The following is a 20,090-nucleotide window of genomic DNA, read 5'->3' as shown; positions in this document are numbered from 1 at the left end:
TAACCCTCAATGTGATCTCCATTTCTGTGATTCTGTTCCTGTTCTAGTTGTTTGCTTAGTTTGCTTTTGTTTTTGTTTTTGTTTTTTTTTTAGGTTCAGTTGTTGATAGTTGTGAGCTTGTTGTCTTTTTAGTGTTCATATTTTTTATCTTCTTTTTCTTAGATAAATCCCTTTAACATTTCATATAATAAGGGCTTGGTGATGATAAACTCCTTTCACTTGACCTTATCTGAGAAGCACTTTATCAGCCCTTCCATTCTAAGTGAAAGCTTTGCTGGATAGAGTAATCTTGGATGTAGGTCCTTGCCTTTCACGACTTGGAATACTTCTTTCCAGCCCCTTCTTGCCTGTAAGGTCTCTTTTGAGAAATTAGCTGACAGTCTTATGGGACCTCCTTTATAGGTACTGTCTCCTTTTCTCTTGCTGTTTCTAAGATTCTCTCCTTATTTTTAATCTTGGCTAATGTAATTATGATATGCCTTGCTGTGTTCCTCCTTAGGTCTAACTTCTTTGGGATTCTCTGAGCTTCCTGGACTTCCTGGGGGTCTATTTCCTTTGCCAGATTGGGGAAGTTCTCTTTCATTATTTGTTCAAATAAATTTTCAATTTCTTGCTCTTCCTCTTCTCCTTTTGGCACCCCTGTGATTCAGATGTTAGAACGTTTAAAGTTGTCCTGGAGGTTCCTAAGCCTCTCCTCATTTTTTTTTTTTGAATTCTTGTTTCTTCATTCTATTGTGGTTGAATGGTTATTTCTTCCTTCTGCTCCAAATCATTGATTTGAGTCCCAGTTTCCTTCCCATCTCTGTTGGTTCCCTATGCATTTTCCTTCATTTCATTTTTCATAGCCTTCACTTTTACCTCCATTTTGCAACCATAGTTAACCATTTTTGTGAGCATCCTGATTACCAGTGTTTTGAACTGTGCATCTGATAGGTTGGCTATTTTTCCATCACTTAGTTCTATTTTTGGAGCTTTGATCTGTTCTTTCATTGGGCCATAATTTGTTATCTCGTTGTGCCTGTTAACATTGTAAGTGGCAGAGCCTTAGCTATTCACCATGGTGGGGCAACCCACGTCCCTGTATTGTGCTGCTGTATGTTGGAGAGGGAACAATCCCTCTTGCTCTGCCCTTGGCCAGTTTTCAGTCACTTCCCCCACTACCCACAAGAAAATTGGGCCCTTCTGGTGCTGATTCCCTAGTGGGTTGGCTTGTATACATTCTAGGACCCTGTGGGTCTCTCCAGTGAACTCTCCTGTGAGGCTGGGAGTTTCTCCCACTGCCTCAACCCCCACAGGTTTTTATAGCCAGAGGCTTTGAGGCTGTATTTCCCCCTGCTGGAACCCTGGGTTTCGAGGTCTGTCTCACTCCCCAGTTGTTCCTCCTGGTTTATCTGCACACAAATGTGGGACTGCCAGGTCCTCCAGCTGTCACCTTCCTGCACATCCTCTCCACCCCAGCTGCCCTCCACGCCTCCTACCAGTCTGGATGAATGTTTCTTCTTTAACTCCTCCTTGGTTGTTGGACAACCATACAGTTTGATTTTCTGTCAGTTCTGGTTATTTTTTGTTTTTAATTTGCTGTTGTCTTTCTTTTGGTTATTCAAGGAGGCAAAGTGTATCTACCTATGCCTTCTTCTTGGACAGAAGTGAGCTGATAGTCTAAAATGGGACCTGGTAGGAATGTTTACACCACGGAAGTTGGCAAAGACCTTTTTATTTGGGGGGGGGGGGGGCTGGGTATCAAATAGCTACCAGCACTGCACTGCCAGGCCGACGGTCGTGTGTTTGTTGGACCAAAATACAAAAAGAAGCCAAAACACAGCCTAACAAAAGTTGTGGTCGATTTTAAATGTATATCTTTAGTAGGATCACTGGTTTGTAAAATTTCAAGGAAATATAATTATGTTACTCTCAGGTAATTAAGAAAACTATTTTATAACTCTTCTCAGTGCGTGATAAATTGCACTGCCCGCTGGCGAGTCACAAGTCGCAGCCTGCGTGAGACACTCGGCGTGTCTCGGCCTGCAGCTGTGTTTCTGTGACCGTACGGGTAAATCGTGCCCAGCACTGGCCTCAGCTCTCCATGATGACGAGGTTCAACCCACAGCAGCCCGATGAGGCAGGTCCCGTCCCTGCTCCCTTTTGACTAGCCGAGGAAACTGAGGTACACAGACTTGGAGAAACTAGTCCTAAGTGATAAAGCCAGTAAGATAATGTCAAAAGTCCGAGAGGTCTTGGTATTTGAGCTTGAAGCCAAATGGCCCTTCTGCCCTGTTTTCCAGCCACCAACCCCATAATTGGCCTTGATTTTCCCACATTTGAACATGCCTCCTCATCACGGGGTGACATTGCCCAGCTCTGGGGCTCAGTTCCCCAGACAGGGATGCCGAGCCTGCCCTTCGCCCCAGCCCACATGCACTCCCATGCACACTGCCAGATCGTTTGGTCTTGCATGCATCCCTCTTTCATACTGTTTCTCTCTCTGTTCTTCCCCTCTCTCCTTCCTCCTTTCCTTCCTCCCTCCCTCCTTCCCTGATCTCTCCCTGGGCCACCTGAACCCTCTCTCACGCGCCCACCTCTTCTGCAGGTGAAATCACCACCACCTCGCTGCTCGACCGTGAGACCAAGGCTGAATACATCCTCATCGTACGAGCAGTGGACGGGGGTGTGGGCCACAACCAGAAAACTGGCATTGCCACTGTGAGTGCCTGCTCCTCCCTTGCTCCCCAGCCTACCTTCAGGCTGCACCTCTAGGCCTCTAGGCACTTCGTCTAGTGCAGTGAGGGTAGTAGCTATCAACTCTCTGTCAGCCAAGGTCAGCCCTGGGGTCACTGCAGCTGTGGGAAGAAAGGCACTCCCGGCTGGGACGTGGGGGCAATCAGAGAATTAAATATTTTCTCCTCTGCACCTAAAAGGCCATCTGGTCAGGCAGGAGAAGGCAGAAGACCCACAGGCCCTCCCCATGGGCCCCTACAGGAGCAGGTGTTTCTGCCAGGAAGAGTGGCTCAGAGCAGGAAGCAGTGCCCCTAGAGGGTCCCTGGGGCTTGTCACCATCCCACCCCTAGCCCTGTGATACTGAGAAACGATGCCTGGGTTGCCCTGCCGTGAGCAAGTAGGACCCATGAAGGCCCAGCACCCCCATACAAGGCCATGTCACTCCAGCAAGGTGCCTCGGGGTGGGGAGCTAGAGGAAGGACGATTGAGGGTCCTCACTGGGCTCTGGCTGCAGAAGAGAATGGGGGAGGCAAGAGGCAATAAACCCCCCTGTGGGAAAGGAAGCAGGAAGGCCGGCAGACACCTCCCCCCACCCTCGATCTTTGTTTGCTTTCTTTGGCTCTCCCTGGGGTCCCCTCTTCTGACCTCTCCCCATTGCCCCCACCCTACCCACAGCATTTGCCCTGAGCCACTGCCCCAGCCTTGCCGGCCAGACAGGCTGGAATTTGTATTGCCTGGCCAGAGACTTGGCAGGAAATCCCCAGTGCCTTATTCAGTCACAGGAGGCCCCTGCTAATAGGATTCAGAGCTCTATAAATTATTTACCTGGTGACAGGTGAGCCGGGAAATTGCTTGGCTTATAGCTGAGTCTGGGAAGCTCAAGGAATTGAGACCCCACCCTAACCCCCCCATCCTGTCAATCACCTTTAGTCAAGGCTGGGGGTGGGGGAATGACAAGTCCCAGGTCACAGGAAGGATCTCAGGGGTCATCTCATCTTTTCCTCTGCCTCCTAACGGGACAACACCTTAGCCCCCTGAAGGGTCTTGGCTTCATGCTGTCCTTGAAAGCCAGGCCCTCACCTGAGACCCCCCCAAAGGGGGTGGAGTCTATGGAATTAATGCCATAATGCTCCATAGGCATCTGAGTACATCCCCCTCATGGGCGCTGTCCGTGTGCAACCCAGCTGCGTGTGTCCCACAGCGCCCCTTATGGCTTCATAGGTCAACATCACCCTCCTGGACATCAACGACAACCACCCCACCTGGAAGGACGCCCCCTACTACATCAACCTGGTGGAGATGACCCCTCCAGACTCTGACGTGACCACGGTAAGTGGTGGTGGGGCAGTAGAGCTCCCGGTCTGCCCTTCCCAGGGGTCTCTGCCATTCCCACATGAGGGCTGTGGGCCTGGCCATGGGGGCGGATGGACTTCATGTTTCCCTCGGAGCCAGCTCTTAGAGCCAAGTTCCAGGAGCTCTCTTGCATGGTGAAGGGTAGTCAGAGGTCAGGGGACAGCCCTCATCCAGTCTTCAGCGACACTGGGCTTCAGCTTTGTCCAAGGGAGTGCAGGCATTCCAGGGACCGTTCCAGGGGACCTAGGGCTGGTTCAGCTTATAGCCCTAAGAACCCCAGACTCTGGCGACACCCCCAGGAGAGCCTCTACCTCCCCTGGCAAGGCACAGGCCCCTCCCTCAAGGTGCACAAGCTTCAGCTCTGCCCTCAGCACTGTTCCTTCACTGCTTCCGTCACCGTAGCTACCTGGGTCAGCAGGCCCCAGGGCTGCCCCAGTAGGGGCTGAAGTTCACCTGAGGGCTTCCTGGTGTGGGATGGTCCAGGTGTGCACAGACCCCTGTGCACGCTGCGTGTATAAACATCCAAGTGCTGTGAGCAGGGGCATGACTCGGGGTGGGGAGGGGGAGACATGGCCGAAGCCTTCGGGTATCTAGAATGGAGACCAGTGTCCCGGAGAAGCTGAGGAAAGTCAGGGATGAGCACCCCACTTTTGTGACCCCCTTTCCTTTTCCTCCCCTATACTGGTGCCCCATTTGGTCTCACCTGGGGAGACTTACCCCCAGTGTCCCCCCACCACAGCCACCTAGTCAGCCTATGAGGGACAGGAACCTAGAGCTCATGGCAACCCCACTTATTGAATGTCGGACCGTGCCCGGCGCGGTGCTGGGGTTTTCTCGTGAAGTCTTCTTATCCGTGTGACCACTGCACGTGGCAGATGGACTCCTTGCTCCCGGTGTACTATGGGAGACCCTGAGACTTAGAGTTTGAGGGGTTTGCCCCAGGTCCCTGAGCCAGGACTCACGCCCAGCCCTGTCTGCCTCTGAAACTACCTAGCCCAACAGCCTCATCTCTCTGCTGGCTCGGGGCTGCCCTGCAGGTGGTCCAGGTCCTGAGAGCCTGGGGAGCTTGGGTGGGCTGGGGTAGGGGAAGGGATGGTAACCCTCACCTCCAGCCCTCCAGCAAGGTGGCCCTACCCTGCACTCAAGCAGTCTTAGGCTGGCTGTGTCTGCCCCTACTCTTCATCAGCCACAGCCATAGTGACAAAGTCCACCTGAGTCTTGATGGGAGAGGATGACAACCTGGAGGGAGGGAGAGAGAGAGGGAGGGAACCTTCACACCTGCCCTAGCCTCTTTTCTATGTGTTCAAAATCTGAATGGTTCTCAACTGGTGGGCAAGTCCCCTGCCCGAGATTCCAGTAGGGCAGGGGTGAGGAATCTGGAATAGGTGGTTTTTCAAAACCTTGCTGGGAGAGGGAACTCCTTTTAGCCCAGGGCCAGGTTAGGAAACCATTTCCCTGTGCCTTTCCAGGCACTCTCTAGGACTCCAGATCTGATGGGCACTCTCTGCTGCCACCTCGTGGGCACTTGGGTTCTAGCCCTGGACAAGCTGAGCCAGAGATCCCAAGGGCTGGGTTTGGTTGCCCACCTCAGAACACCTGAACTCTTCCCTTTGCTTTATATTTCTGGGAAATTCTTCCCACAGGGAATTTAGAGGCAAGTGAGGGAGGTGTCCCTGGGAAAAAGTGGCTACGTGAGTGACCAGGCAGGGCCACCATTAGTGAGGTGTCCACCTTCTGGACAAAACGAATAAGTCTGCTGGGTTGGGACAGCACTTGGCATTGGGCTTTTCCCGGATCTGGTCCCCAGTGGCCTTGTCTGGGTCCCCAGCCTTTCCTCACATCCTTCTGAGCCATGAGCAGGCATAGACAATGGGCCTGCTACCCAGCACCTCCTCATCTCAAGGAAACCTCAACATAGCCTCAGTGAGCATCTACTATGTGCCAGGCCCCATGCTAGGCAGGCTCAGGAGTACAGGAAGCAACAGTTCTTCTGTTCTGCCCTCAGGGACTTTCGTGACCCTCTTTTGCTCAAACTCACCACTGGGTCCCATCTCACCTTGTGTAAAAGCCAGAGTCCCTATCAGGCCTACGTAGCCAGCAAGATCTGCCCTAGCTTTGCCTCTGGGAAATGGACATGTGAGCTGCCCACCCCTCAACACAGACTGGACATGCCCACGACTCCCCAGCTCAGGGCAGCCACAGGGCAGGGACCCTCAAGCTTGTCCATGACCCATGGCAGTGTTTGAGACCTGAAAAAGAATGCTGGGCCTCGGAAGTTCAAAAGGAAAAGAGCAAAATCAGAATTAAAACTTACGTGAAACAGCTACCAAATACAGGGTCCAGCACAAATAACGCCCTTTATTATTACAAAATCACGAGCATGTGATTCTGTATCATGACAATATCACACCATGTGATGTTTTAGGTGAAATGTCCAAATGGCTGTCCATCTCGTGCAACACACTCACGTACCCCATCAACCACTCTCAGTGGCGTTACTTCTGCCAGACCCTGTGCGCCAGGGGTGTCAGACTCATTTTCACCGGGGGCCACATCAGCCTCTCAGCTGCCTTTAAAGAGCCGATTGTAATTTCAACCCCTTAACAGTTAAGGAGTAGTTACGTTTATACAGTCCTAAGATTATTCTGGCCCTTTGAAGGCAACTGCAAGGCTGATGTGGCCCCTGGTGAAAATGAGTTTGACACCCCTGCTGTATATTATGGCAACTTTAGTAACTGTGAAATTTAGTATTTATAAAAATTTCATTACATTTGACTTCTGGCCAAGATGGAGGCGTAGGTAGACACACTGTACCTCCTCACACAACCAAAAGAAGGACCACAACGACTTTCAAAAAAAAAAACAACCAGAACTGACAGAAAATTGAACTGTATGGAAGTCTGACAACCAAGGAGTTAAAGAAGAAACATCCATCCAGACCGGTAGGAGGGGCGGAGACAGGTGGCTAGGTGGGGAGGACTCACGGCATGGCAGCAGCTGGTGGACTCAGGGAGGCGGTGGCTGGCAGAGCGGGCAGTCCCACATTCACCTGCAGATAAACCGGGAGGAACAGCTGGAGTTCAAGACAGACCGCACAACCCAGGGTCCCAGCGTGGGGAAATAAAGCCTCAAACCTCTGATTGAAAACACCTGTGGGGGTTGAGGCAGCGTGAGAGACTCCCAGCCTCACAGGAGAGTTTGTTGGAGAGACCCACAGGGTCCTAGAACATACACAAACCCACCCACCCGGGAATCAGCACCAGAAGGGCCCACTTTGTTTGTAGGAAGTGGGAGAAGTGACAAAACCGTCAGAGAGCAGAGCAAGTGGCACTGTTCCCTCTCGGGCCCCTCCCCCACATATAGCGTCACAACCCAGCTACTGGGTTGCCCCACCCTGGTGAACATCTAAGGCTCTGACCCTCATTATATAACAGGCGCACTGAGAAAAAAATGGCCCAAAGGAAAGAACAGATCAGAAAACAGATCAAAGTTGTATGTAGAAATAATACAACTAAGCAATGATAGCCAACCTGTCAGATGCACAGTTCAAAACACTGGTAATCAGGATGCTCATAGAATTGGTTGAATTTGGTTCCAAATTTGATGAAAAAATGAAGGCTATGCTAAGTGAAATAAAGGAAAATGTACAGGGAACAGTGATGGGAAGGAAACTGGGATTCAAATCAATGGTATGGACCAGAAGGAAGAAAGAAACAAACCAAACAGAAAAGAAGGAAGAAACAAGAATTCAAAAAATGAGGAGAGGCTTAGGAACCTCCAGGACATCCTTAAACATTCCAACATCTGAATTATAGGGGTACCAGAAGGAGAAGAGGAAAAGCAACAAGTGGAAAAGTTATTTGGATGAAAACTTATTTGGAAAGGTATTTTGGATGAATAATAAAAGACAATTTCCCCAATCTGGCAAAGGAAATAGACTTCCAGGAAGTCCAGGAAGCTCAGAGAATCCCAAAGAAGTTAGACCTAAGGAGGGACATACCAAGGCACATCGTAATTATCTTACCCAAGATTAAAAATAAGGAGAGAATCTTAGAAGCAGCAAGAGAAAAAGAGACAATTACCTACAAAGGAGTTCCCATAAGACTATCAGCTGATTTCTCAAAAGAGACCTTGCAGGCAAGAAGGGGCTGGAAAGAAATATTCCAAGTCATGAAAGGCAAGCCCATACATCCAAGATTACTCTATCCAGCAAAGCTTTCACTTAGAATGAAAGGGCAGATAAAGCATTTTTCAGATAAGGTCAAGTGAAAGGAGTTCATCATCACCCAGCCCTTATTATATGAAATGTTAAAGGGACTTATCTAAGAAAAAGAAGATAAAAAATATAAACAGTAAAATGACAGCAAACTCACAGTTATTAACAACTATACCTAAAACAAAAACAAAAGCAAACTAAGCAAACAACTAGAACAGGAACAGAATCACAGAAATGGAGATCACATGGAGGGTTAGCAACAGGGGAGTGGGAAGAGGAGAGAGGGGGAAAAGGTACAGAGAATAAGTAGCATAGATGGCAGGTAGAAAATAGATAGGGGGAGGGTAAGAATAGTATAGGAAATGTAGAAGTCAAAGAACTTATATGTATGACCCACGGACATGAACTAAAGGGGGGAATTCAGGTGGGAGGGGGTATGTAGGGGGGAGGGGAGTAAAGGGGGGGAAGTGGAACAACTGTAATAGCATAATCAATACGATATATTTTAAAAATTTCTTTACATTTGAGAGCAAATTACAGTCAAACCTCGGTTCTCAAACAATTTGGTCTCGACAAAGTTGCTCACAGGAGAAGTGGCTCGGCTGCTGACAAAACCACAGGCCTGCACTCGCCCGACCGCGCTCTCACGCCGACGCCGTGTGATCCCTCACGTCACTGGGCAACAGACAGGAGATTCGGTTTTCGAACAAACCACCTCTTGAACAGTTTTCCAGGACAAATTAAGTTCGAGAACTGAGGTCCCACTGTATAGGTTCGATTTTCTAGAATTTTTGAGAGTTTTCCAGAAATATCTGGAATTTCCAGTTGTGAATGGTTGCCAGGAAACCAGAAGTCAAAGAGCCCACACGTTAATTGAGTTTGTCAGAGGAAAATAATTTCAAAAGGAATAGTCATAAAAATTCTTTCAAACCTTATAGCCATGAAGTATATGTGCGTCTACATAGGTGGGCATGTGTTCATACCTCTGAGGGGCCCCCTGCCAGGGCCCCACGGTGGCCCTGGAGAGGGGGCGCTGTTGCTGAGGTGTGAGCGGGGGAGGCCGCAGTGCAGGGCGCAGCTAGCCCGCAGGTGACATCAAGGAGGCGGTGGTATTTGAAGGGAGGCTGACCCACCTCCTGACTCATCCCCCACCGCTCTTCTCACACCCGCCACACCCCTCGCACCCAATGTACATGCTGGCCTTTCAGTTTCTGAACTCACCGAGCTCTGGCCCACCTCAGAGCCGCTGCACGAGATCTCCACCCTCTCACCTGCCAGCCCACATGCCACCCCGGCTCCCAGAGTGCTCTTCTTCCTCCACTCCCCCAGCTCTGCTCTTTCCATGGCTGGCTTATTCTCCTCCCATCTCCCAGATCAAAATGCCACCTCCACAGAGAGGCCCTCCTTAACTACCCTGCCTAACATAACTCTGGCCCTCTCCATATGGCTTGCTTCAGAGCTGGCCCCCCAACCCGGGTTTATTTGTTTGTTCGTTTCTTCGTAAGAGGCAGTATAGCCTAGTGATTCAATGGGCAGCCTCTGGTACCAAAATGTCTTAGACTCGAATCTTAGCCATACCACTTGCTGGCTGTGTGACCTTGGGCAAGTTACTCAGCCTCACTGTGCTCCATCTAGAGCTGTGCTCCGCTGTGCTTCTTTTCACCTAGAAAACGGGGTAGTTAGCCACCAGAAAGAGCTGTGGTTTGTGCTGTGAGAGCCACAGTACACGAAGCGCACTGGCACATGGTGAGTGGTCGGTAAAGGGCAGCTGTTGTCGCCATGACCTGCCTCCCTTGCTGGAGTCACATCTGTCTTGTGCACTGTTGAGCCCCTGATCCTAGCGCAGTGCCAGGCCATTGCAAGCACTCGAAATATTTGTGAATGAAAGCGGCTGAAGGACGTACTTTCCTTCCCCGGTTCCGCCAGGTCGGGTTGGGTCTTCCTCGTCAGATGGAGATTAGGATGTGAGCCGGGACTCTCCCAAGGGCCCCCTCAAGGGGGCACAGGCCCTGGAGTCTGAGTCAGGGACCATCTGGATGACTTTTCAGAGACTGTGTGCAGGCGAGTGTATGCCTGCATTCAGGTACACTCAGGGTTGGCCAAGCGTGTGTGCCCGTGTGAGCCCGTGTGTACCGACAGTGTCCACCGCACAGGTGTGAGCTTGCACAGCGACTGTACTCTGTCTGCAAGGGACGTTTTGGCCCCACTCTGCGTCCTGCCTCCTGCAGTCTGCTTCAAGGACCTGGCTGATGGGCATTGATTTAGAGTCTTTCAAAGCCCTCCAGCAAAATAAAGGAGAGGGGAGAGGGAGAGATTAGTCCCATCAGGCCGGGAGAAAAATGACGAGAGCGTGAAATGGGAAATGAATGAGAGCAGAGCAGTGAGTCTCCACAATCGCCCAGCAGGGAGCCCTCGGGGTCACAGCCTGCTGCCCGCTCCTGTGCCCTGACGCTGCCGCCTGGTGAGCTGGGACAGGCCCACTGGCCAGATACCAGCACCCACCCCCTACTGGTAGCACTCAGAAGCAGCTGCCCCAGGTGCCCTCAGGCACTTAGCGTGGAGGAGGGGAGAGGAGAAGCAGCCCCTCCCCCCACGTGAACTTATTCTGGGTTGTCCAGCAACAGGCTGCTGGCGTGGAACAGGCCGCTTAGCTGCCCTGCACCTCAGTTCTCCGGACCGGAAAGATGGGGGTAAGAACTGTCTGCCTCCTGCAGTTGGAGAGAAAACTGTTGCAGAAATGCAGGGCTTGCTGGTCTCCTCTACTCACCAGCAGGACGCTGCCTGACTAGAGCCACACCTGGATGCCTGGGAGCCCCGTCCCCTGTTGTCAGCACAGGAGTGGTGGGGTCCCCCTTTAGCGACAGGGCAAACTGAGGCAGCATGCCAGGTATGGTGAGGGCTCCTTGGGAAGAAGGCCACCTGCTCCACCCGGCCCTGTGGGACAGCAGACGGGGAGGGAGGGCTGGGCTGAGCCAGCTGGGAAGGGAGCCGGGGTAGCGTCCCACTCTGCAGCAGAGAGGCGTGGGGTGGCCCAGGGTTCGGTGCCAGCAACAGCCTCTCTCAGGGGCAGACAGGAGCCCTTGGCCAGAGTGGCCAATCTGTCTGTTCTGGTCTGGTGGCCCCAGAGACACCTCGGCTGGGGATTAAGCCAGAGGAGGAACAGATTCTGCTGCCAAAGCACAAAAGGCCCCACATCAAGTAAGATAAAGGAGCTGACGAGGCTGGGCTGTCATCGCCAAGTGTCCTGGAGTGAAAAATGAGACTGTCCTGATGAAGCCCCAGGGACTACAGCTGCCCCAGCCCCCACTGATCCTGTCCCTTCTGGTGCGCAGTGGGCCTGTAGCACAAGGCGGGCGGGCGGAAGGGTGGGTGCCACTGCCTTCCTGAGACCCTAGGGGGCCTGCTGATGGGCCCCAGGGCTGGTGCTGTGTGAGCTTGAGTCTGACCTCTGCCTCTCAGTTCTGCTTTCCCCTGATGAGAGGTAGATGGCTGGAGACATTCTCTGCAGAGCAGGGGATGGGCAGGCCTGGGGAACTGGGAGAGAGCAGCCTGTGGGGTTTGTGGCCCTGGGTTAGCAGTGCGCTGAGGTCGATCCCTTCATGGGGTGGGGATACCAGCAGGGAACCAAGGCGGGGCTGGAAAGTTAAAGGGGCCAGAGTATCTGGGACCCCTATCCCGAGACCCTGCCCCCTGGCAATGGCGTTCCCCACCTCCAGGGAGACAGCCCACTCCCTCCTCCAGCATCCCCCTCCCCCGGCATCCCCCTCCCCCAGCCCCATGGCTCTCCCAAGTTGCTGGACCCACCTCCAAACTGGGTGGCTTGTCCATGGGTCCCTCCCCACACCCTGTCATCTTTGCTGTTGCAGAGTCTGATTGTCTTCAAATCGCCTCACTATCAAAAGCTCCAAAAGAGGAAGAGTGGATTTAATGAGAAGGACCCCAGTTCCCAAAATCCAGGGTTTTGAGTCCTTCCAAAAACTCGGCCAGGGGTTTCCAGCCCTTCTCAGCCTCACCCTGAAGAGCTCCATGGTTGTGGACCTCCTGGGGCCCCTGTCTCCCCAAAGCCCATAGCATGTTACCCCACAAATCTGGATGGGAAGGACCCTAAGACATTCTGGCAGTGAGGGACCCAGAGCCATTTCCTGGCTAGGGGATTTAGGGAGCCTTGCTGAGCCTCATCTGTGAAATGGGCATAATTGTAGGAATCCACCCCATAATTAATTCACAGTATGTAGAGCAGGCCTGGCATTTATGAGATGTTGGGAGCCTCCTATAAGCTGGTATGTGCTAGGTGTTGCTTTTAAGATGAGAAGACCGAGGTTTAAGTGGGGAAAGGGAGTTACTTAAGGTCAACGCTGAGTAGGTAGAGAAGCCAAGGATCGCAGGACTTGCACTGCTGACTCATCCTCTGACCCTTCCACCTCCCGACACCCATCAGCCTCCTTGCTGGAGCCAGGGGGGAGCCCCGCCTCCCTGGTCTGAGTGGGGAGCCCCGGCCTGGTGTGTGAGCCCAGGCAACTCAGGCAGCGGTCTGGGTGCAGAAACGCCCTCCCTCTCGGGCAGGTGGTGGCCGTGGACCCAGACCTGGGGGAGAACGGCACCCTGGTGTACAGCATCCACCCGCCTAACAAGTTCTACAGCATCAACAGCAGCACAGGCAAGATCCGCACCACCCACGTCATGCTGGACCGGGAGAACCCGGACCCCCACGAGGCGGAGCTCATGCGCAAGATCATCATCTCTGTCACGGACTGTACGTGCCCCTCGTGCCCCTCATGGCCCCACATACCTGGGCCGGGGCCCCGACACCACACCTGTCCTCTGGGGGGCCCTGGACCTGCTTAGGAGGGCTGTGTCTTGATGACTAAGAGTGGTGATATCCACTTCCCAGTGGTGATATCCCCCAGAGTGCCCTCAGGGGGCGAGGAGGTTGGGGGTGTGGGGCCCAGGCTGCTCCCTGGAGGGGCCCCTGGGATGGAGGGGGGTCGCTGAGCCTACCCCTGTCCCACTTGTCTTCTCCCTGGACCTCTTTCTCCTGCACCCCTCTTTCCCTCCCCTCAGGTGGCAGGCCCCCTCTGAGAGCGACCAGCAGTGCCACAGTGTTTGTGAACCTCCTGGACCTCAATGACAATGACCCCACCTTTCAAAACCTGCCCTTTGTGGCTGAGATACTTGAAGGCACCCCTGCGGGGGTCTCCGTCTACCAGGTGAGCTTCTCTCTCCTGACCGGAGGCTCTGCTCTGTCTCCCTCAGCTCACCCTGACCAGCCAACAAGTGGGCAGCGGGTGCCTGGCCTCTAGCTGAGCACTTTGCAGGCGCAAGTCAGGGGAGGCCAGCCAAGGCCACCAGACAGGGCACAGCCTATGCTCAGCTTGGAGGGCCGATGTTCTGAGAGATGGTGACGGAAGGCTCCCCAGAGACTTGACCTGGGTCTTGAAGGACAGGGGGATGTGGAGAGGTGGAGGGAAAGCACAGCGGGAGACAGATAAAGGCAGGGAGAGGGGAGGGAGGCCAGGAGAATTCTGGGAAGCCAAGTCCGAGAGTTTCTCAGGGCCCGATTGCAGAGGTCTGGCCCCAAACCCCCAATACCCTAGGCCAGCAGGTGGTTCTGGAACACAGAAGGTCGGACGTATGCAGCCCGTGTGCCCGGCCTCCGTGGGGCAGTCCCCCTCCCGTGCTTTCCTGGAAGCCCCAAGGTAGCTTCACACAATGGGTGGGATTCCTCCCATTTTGCAGGAAACTTAAGAAATTTTCCCAAACCTCTGTGGAAAAAGGGGTGTAGCCTAGTGTTGAACTCAGCCCCCCTGCCTCCTGCTCCATAACCCCCGGAAACACAGAAAGGCCCTCACAGTTAGGAGCATGGGCCTTGGAGTCCGACCAATATGGGTGTGGATCCCAACTCCACTGTCTGTGTGCTGGGTGACTGGGAGCATATGGCTTCACCTCTCTGGGCCTTGGCTTTCTCCCCTGTGACGTGGGGATCATAATAGTACCCACCTGGCCGTGTAGACGTAAGTGTAAAGCAACCCAGCACCTAGACTGCAGGAAACACACGGGAGCTGATGTGCACTTTCTGTCTCTATCATGAGAGTTCACCCCCAAGAGGCAGGATCTGGTCAGCCTGGTCCCATTCAGAGAAGACGGGGTGCTCATCAGGCCCACTGTGCCTCAGTTTCTCCATCTGTAAAAGGAGATTAATAGTGCTGTTCGACAGATTCCAGGGAACATTAGGTCTCTCCTAATGTAGCAGAATATTCTCCCTGAACTCCCAGCACGGGGAGCCATGACCTAGGGAACAGCAGTCAGCCCCTGAGAGGGGTCCCCAAACAGGAGAGTCTGCGTGAGGGACCGAAGGAGCCTCCAGACCTGGCTCTCCAGGGACTCACCCACAGAGGAAGGACGTGCCCCCAGCACAGTGTCCGAGGTCACAGAGGAACTGGCTCAGAATCGTGAGAAGGAGCCAGTTGAAGGTTGGAGGAGCTGGCAGTGTTTAACTTGGAAACTGTCTTCAGATGCAGAGAGAGGGTTCTGGCTTGAGCTGTGTGGTTCCCTGGGTTCCCTCCACTACCTCAGCCAACAATGATCTCTGCTGGATGTGCAGAAGAACCTTCTCCCGGGACCAGGGCTGTGTGCAGAAACATTAGAAGTTGTGAGCCCCCCATCCAGGAAAGCATTCAAGCTAAGTCTGGACACCCTCTTGTCCAGCTTGTTGGTATGAATTAGACCAGATGACCTTGACATTTCCTTGCAATCCTGAGAGTCTTGGCTTGATGCGAAGCTCTTATTTTAATCATTATTACACATTTTTTAAAATGTCTTGAATCCAATTCCATAAAATCTTCAACGTATCAGGGAGGGTCTTGAGTCAGAATAGGATCTCTCTCATCAGTACTGGAGGTGCAGATGGGAAGGGTGTAGGGACATGGGCACGTGGCCCCTGTGGCTTTATTAAAATTTTTATTTATTGATTTTACACAGAGAGAGGAAGGTGGGAGGGGAGAGAGAAACACTGATCTGTTGTCCCACTTATCTATGCATTCATTGGCTGATGCTTAGATGTGCCCTGACCAGGGATTGAACCCACAACCTTAACGTACTAGGCAGTGCTCTAACCATCTGAGCTAACTGGCCTTGGCCGGGGCTCAATGGCTTTTCAAAAAAGGATCTAATACTTAAGTGACTTTTAAAAATGGATCCTTATTGTCACCTTGTTGTTGTCATTGTCTTACAAATCAAAACAAAGCAGAGGAGGGAACCCTGGTAACACGTTCTATGTGGCCGAGCCCCACTTGCGAGGGAGTCAGCTGAGACGACCGACCCAGCCAGCGTCTGAGGGGCTGGAGGGTGAGGGGTGACTGCCAGCACCCCGCAGAGTCTGGAGGGCCCAGCCAGCTGGGGTCAATCTGGCAGCAAAAGGTCACTGGCTTCCTAACAAAGAAGGCGGGGTTCTGAAGGAGGAAAGTTGTGGGGACCTGGACTCTTGCTCCAAAGCAGCCCCACCCCAACCCAGGGCCACTTGGTGCGTCTGGTGCCTCTCAGCTCTGAGGTGCTCCCCCCGCAAGAGAACATCTGGCGGGGGACAGTGGCCTGGCCTGAGGCCCTGCAAGACAGCAGGTGGGTCTGGCTAGAGCCGAGCCTAGGTCAGTGGGAAAGAGGGAAGTAGGGGGCACTTCTTAGGGGGCCAGCGTCAGTCCTGGTGCCCCCTCCTCACGCTGCCCCTCCCCACCCTCAGGTGGTAGCCATCGACCTGGATGAGGGCCTGAACGGGCTGGTGTCCTACCGCATGCAGGTGGGCATGCCCCGCATGGACTTCCTCATCAACAGCAGCAGCGGCGTCGTGGTCACCACCACAGAGCTGGACCGAGAGCGCATCGCCGAGTACCAGCTGCGGGTGGTGGCCACTGACGCGGGCACGCCCACCAAGAGCTCCACCAGCACGCTCACCATCCGAGGTGAGAAGGGCGAGGGGCCTCCTGCTGTGTGCTGAACACATGGGCATGGGCCTTGGGGCGGTGCCAGGCGGGGTGGGGAGCCCCCACATACCCCTGCTCTCCACTGTCTAATGGGGCGCCCTCCTCGCCTGGAACCATTCGGCACAGTGCAGCCTCCCCTGCCTCCACCAAGTCAAAAATGCCAGTGAGCCCTCTCCCACCTGGCCACGCCTTCAGGGCCCCAGAGCCCAGGGGCAGTGGCCTGGGCCCACAGCCAAGGGCTCCTTCTTTAATCCCAGCTGCCTCAGAGCGGTTCAAGCAGGGGTGGGGCCTTCAGGGTCTCAAACAGTCTGGGGAGGTGCAGAGCCCTCTGTCTCCCTTGAAGACCAGAGTTTTTATTTGGAAATGCAAAAGGAACTTCCCCTCCCAGGTGCCTGGAAGGTGTCACCCTGGGAGGAGGGCAGCTGGGGTCCCCAGACCCCTGGAGGGGATGAGGGCATCCCCCAGGCCCTCTCCACAATTCCCACTGTCTCCTCCCTCTGTCGGGGAGAGACCGACGGGGGCTACTGTTTCTTCTCCACTCTGGCTGTATCTGTAATTTTTGGGGGGAAAAGGGACATTGACATGAATAACGCCCAGGAAATAAGTGCAGGGTTCAATGGGCAAGATGGGGCCTGCTCTCCAGGACAGGCCCGCCCCCTTCCTGGCTCTGCTGGCCTTCGTGGGACGGGGGTGGTTGGCTCAGCACAGGCGCGAACACTCTCTCTCCCTCCTCAGCCACCACCTGAGATGGTGAGGACAAGAGAGAGCCGAGCGTTCTCTCTCCTGCTGGCCCACAGCTTGCCGCCTTGATCCTGCGGCCAGTCTGAGGACCCGCTTCTGTGCCAGTGATAGAGGGAGAATGTCCAGTCCCCTCAGAGAGGACCCCTCTCAGAGGCCTGTTCCCCCAGGCTGACCCATCTCAGCAAACGAGCCCACCCTGTCCCCTGGTGAAACACGAAGAGCAGCCCAAGGAACACGGGGGCCATTCACTGTTCAGGTCCCCCCAAGCCCCAGCTCTGTGTGCAGAGCTGAGACAAGGAATCTGTCAGGGAAATGGCATGATTTGAGGGGGAAGGGTCCTCAAAGGCAATTACTTTCCCTGGGACCTCATCACAAACTGGTAACAGGCTTCCCAAGACCCCAACCCTACCGCTCTCTTGCTGTGTGACCTTGAACAAGTCACCCAACTGCTCTGAGCTTCTACCTCCTTGTCTATGCAGTGTGTCTAGTAATGGCTGCCTCGTGAGGCTGCTTCGAGGGGCGTGTGTGGTCCAGGACAGGAAGCATTTAGTGTGGGCTTGGCCCGTGGGAAGAGCTGAGGAGCGGTCACTCTCATCGGCTCTCAACAACAGTTGTTGTCAGGCACACACTGGGGACTGTAGGGTGTTCACCTCCCATGGACAGCAGGGGCAGCAGCAAGCCCCCCAGGGAACAGGGACCGCGGCAGAATGTGGGGTTCTGGTCAGCTCTGTCCTGCCCCCAGCCAGCCTGGGGGCCCTTGGCTCACAAGTGGGAAGTGTCGACGCATAGGAAACCCATGCCCTGTGGGTCTGTGGTGTGAGCCGCTGCTGTGAGCTGGGTGGGCTGGCCCAGCGGCCAGGCCTAGCCTGTGTGCTGACTCTGCCCACAGTGCTGGACGTGAACGACGAGACGCCCACCTTCTTCCCGACCGTGTACAACGTCTCCGTGTCCGAGGACGTGCCCCGGGATTTCCGAGTCGTCTGGCTGAACTGCACCGACAACGACGTGGGCCTCAACGCTGAGCTCAGCTACTTCATTACAAGTGCGGCCCTGCCTCCGCCCCCCGCCAGCTGTGCAGGCTGCCTGGGGTGGGGCCGGGGAGCGGGGAGAGGCCCACCCTGGCCGCCAGGGCTCAGCCCCTGCTGGAGCCTCCCTGAGGATTTGCTCTTGGCTCTTCCCAAGGGCTTTGGAGCCTGGTCCCTCTGATCTGACTCCCAAAGGGCCTCCTGAATCGGGTAGGGGTGAGGGGACTTACCACGGTTCAGTCTAGAGGGCGATGGAGCCAGCGACTCCTGGGCTGAGCCCTGCGCCCCACTCCACTCCACGTTAGGGTGACAAAGCAGACGGGAGGAAGGGGGCCTCGTCCCTCCCTGGGGACCCTTGGCTTAGGAAGAGAATTCCATCTGTTTAGAGGCAGATGGTTTAGATCTCTCTAAATGAAGCCGCTTTAGCTCAAAATGTCAAGTAGCTCCACCCTGAAGGGCTGTGCAGAACTATTGCAAGGCCACGCCCTGGCGCAGCAGGTGGAAGGGAGCTGTGAGCGCTCAGTGCCCTCTGTGTGACAGGGGGCTTGGGAGGCCGCGGCAGACATGCCGCGTGCTGGTCATTCCTGGGTCAGAGCAGCATCCCAGCGTCCCTCAGGCCGGCACCCCTGAGAGGTGCCGGAGCGCTCGGGGTGGGGGATATAGTTCTTTCACACTCCTGAGCCCTCCCTTGGCCCTTTTTCTGGCTCCGTCTTCCCTCCATCCGTGGCCAGCCTCTATAAAGTGGGCCAGCCCCCTCAGGCCAGCTCCTCCCAGCCCGGTCCCCAGGACTACCCTGGGAAAGGCTCCGTTATCACGGCCCCCACATGGCACCAGCCTTGGTTCAGCCCCGGCACTGCTTGTGTCGTGGTTCCTCCCCCGTCGCCTGGGAGCCACACTGTCCTTTGTAGATGGTGCTTCAGACACTGAGCAGGTAGTACTGGCGACTTGAGAGCAGGAGGCTTTCCCCAGAGGCAAACCGTGTCGGAACAAGGAGACTTGAACACGTGGAGGAGCTTCTCAGGGGCGACTTCTCAGAACCCTGAGGTGGCCATTTCCTGCTCACCCGAGAGCTCCCCAGCCCTGAGAAAATTTTCGGATTTTAATTTCTCACTGTTTGCGAGGAGCAGTGTCCAAGTCCCAGGCAGCCCAACTCCAGTGTGGTGGCGCCCTCTGCTGCCCAGAGTACCACACTGCCCACCCACTACCTGGGGAGGGGTCTTTACACTGTTCTCATGCAGTGACCTCCTGGCTCTGGTCTGCTTCAGGAAAGACACCTTCACACTTCCCACCCATCCCAGAACTCAGGGAGACTCAGGAACACTGTCTCCTGTCCCTCTCCTGTACTTTTCACTCTGTGGGGACTCTGGGAGTCCCCACTCAGAGAACCCGAGATAAGGGACCTGGAGCACGCTCAGCCAGCCCCAAAGACCTCAGCCACGCTTGACAGCCCAGCCCAGGCTACCTGCTCAGACACTCCTGCAGGACAGGAAGGCTACAGAACGGTGCAGGACACAGGCTGGGGCGGACTGCTGTGTCAGAGCCCTGCACCCCACACAGGTGGCTGTACCCCGGGGCACCACACGTACCTTCACTGAAGGGCTGTCTTCCTTGTCTGTGAAATGGACACACTGACAGTCCACATGAAGTGAAATGACCCACAGCACGTGCTCAGTGGATGTTAGATAGACCCCGGGATTTCAGGCACTGGCGCCCCCACCTGAGCCCACACAGGCCACACCTCATCAGAGCCCCCAGAACCCTGTTCTCAGGCAGAGCTGAGTGGGCCGCACAGCCTTTCGTTCCTGGGTCGCCTCTAGAGGACCCAGGCTCAGAAGCAGAGCCAGGGTGCCACCTCCCCTCCCCTGGCCAGGAGCCCTGTTTCCTGACCGCAGCTTCAGTTTCTGTGGCCCGCAGGTGGAAACGTGGACGGGAAGTTCAGCGTCGGCTACCGTGACGCCGTGGTGAGGACAGTGGTGAGCCTGGACCGGGAGACCACAGCCGCGTACACACTTGTCCTGGAGGCCATAGGTGCATACCAGCGCCCCGCCCCCGCCAGTGTACGACTGC

At 54.7% G+C, this 20,090-nt stretch overlaps 1 protein-coding gene across 1 annotated transcript in view; it reads left to right on the top strand.

Moving 5' to 3' along the window:
* CDH23 (cadherin related 23) overlaps positions 1–20,090 on the top strand; it is a 412,088-nt gene that overhangs the window by 294,635 nt on the left and 97,363 nt on the right. Inside the window, exons 20-26 of the mRNA XM_045841835.1 lie at positions 2,588–2,700; positions 3,937–4,044; positions 12,848–13,037; positions 13,346–13,491; positions 16,017–16,236; positions 17,888–18,040; positions 19,938–20,051. Of these exons, the coding sequence (XP_045697791.1) occupies positions 2,588–2,700; positions 3,937–4,044; positions 12,848–13,037; positions 13,346–13,491; positions 16,017–16,236; positions 17,888–18,040; positions 19,938–20,051 (1,044 nt within the window). The remainder of the gene's footprint in view (positions 1–2,587; positions 2,701–3,936; positions 4,045–12,847; positions 13,038–13,345; positions 13,492–16,016; positions 16,237–17,887; positions 18,041–19,937; positions 20,052–20,090) is intronic.

This window comes from Phyllostomus hastatus, unplaced genomic scaffold (genome assembly GCF_019186645.2).
Source record: "Phyllostomus hastatus isolate PE091 unplaced genomic scaffold, TTU_PhHast_1.1 phas_contig_38, whole genome shotgun sequence".
NCBI classification, from domain to species: domain Eukaryota; kingdom Metazoa; phylum Chordata; class Mammalia; order Chiroptera; family Phyllostomidae; genus Phyllostomus; species Phyllostomus hastatus.
This window is presented reverse-complemented; position numbering and strand designations above follow the sequence as displayed.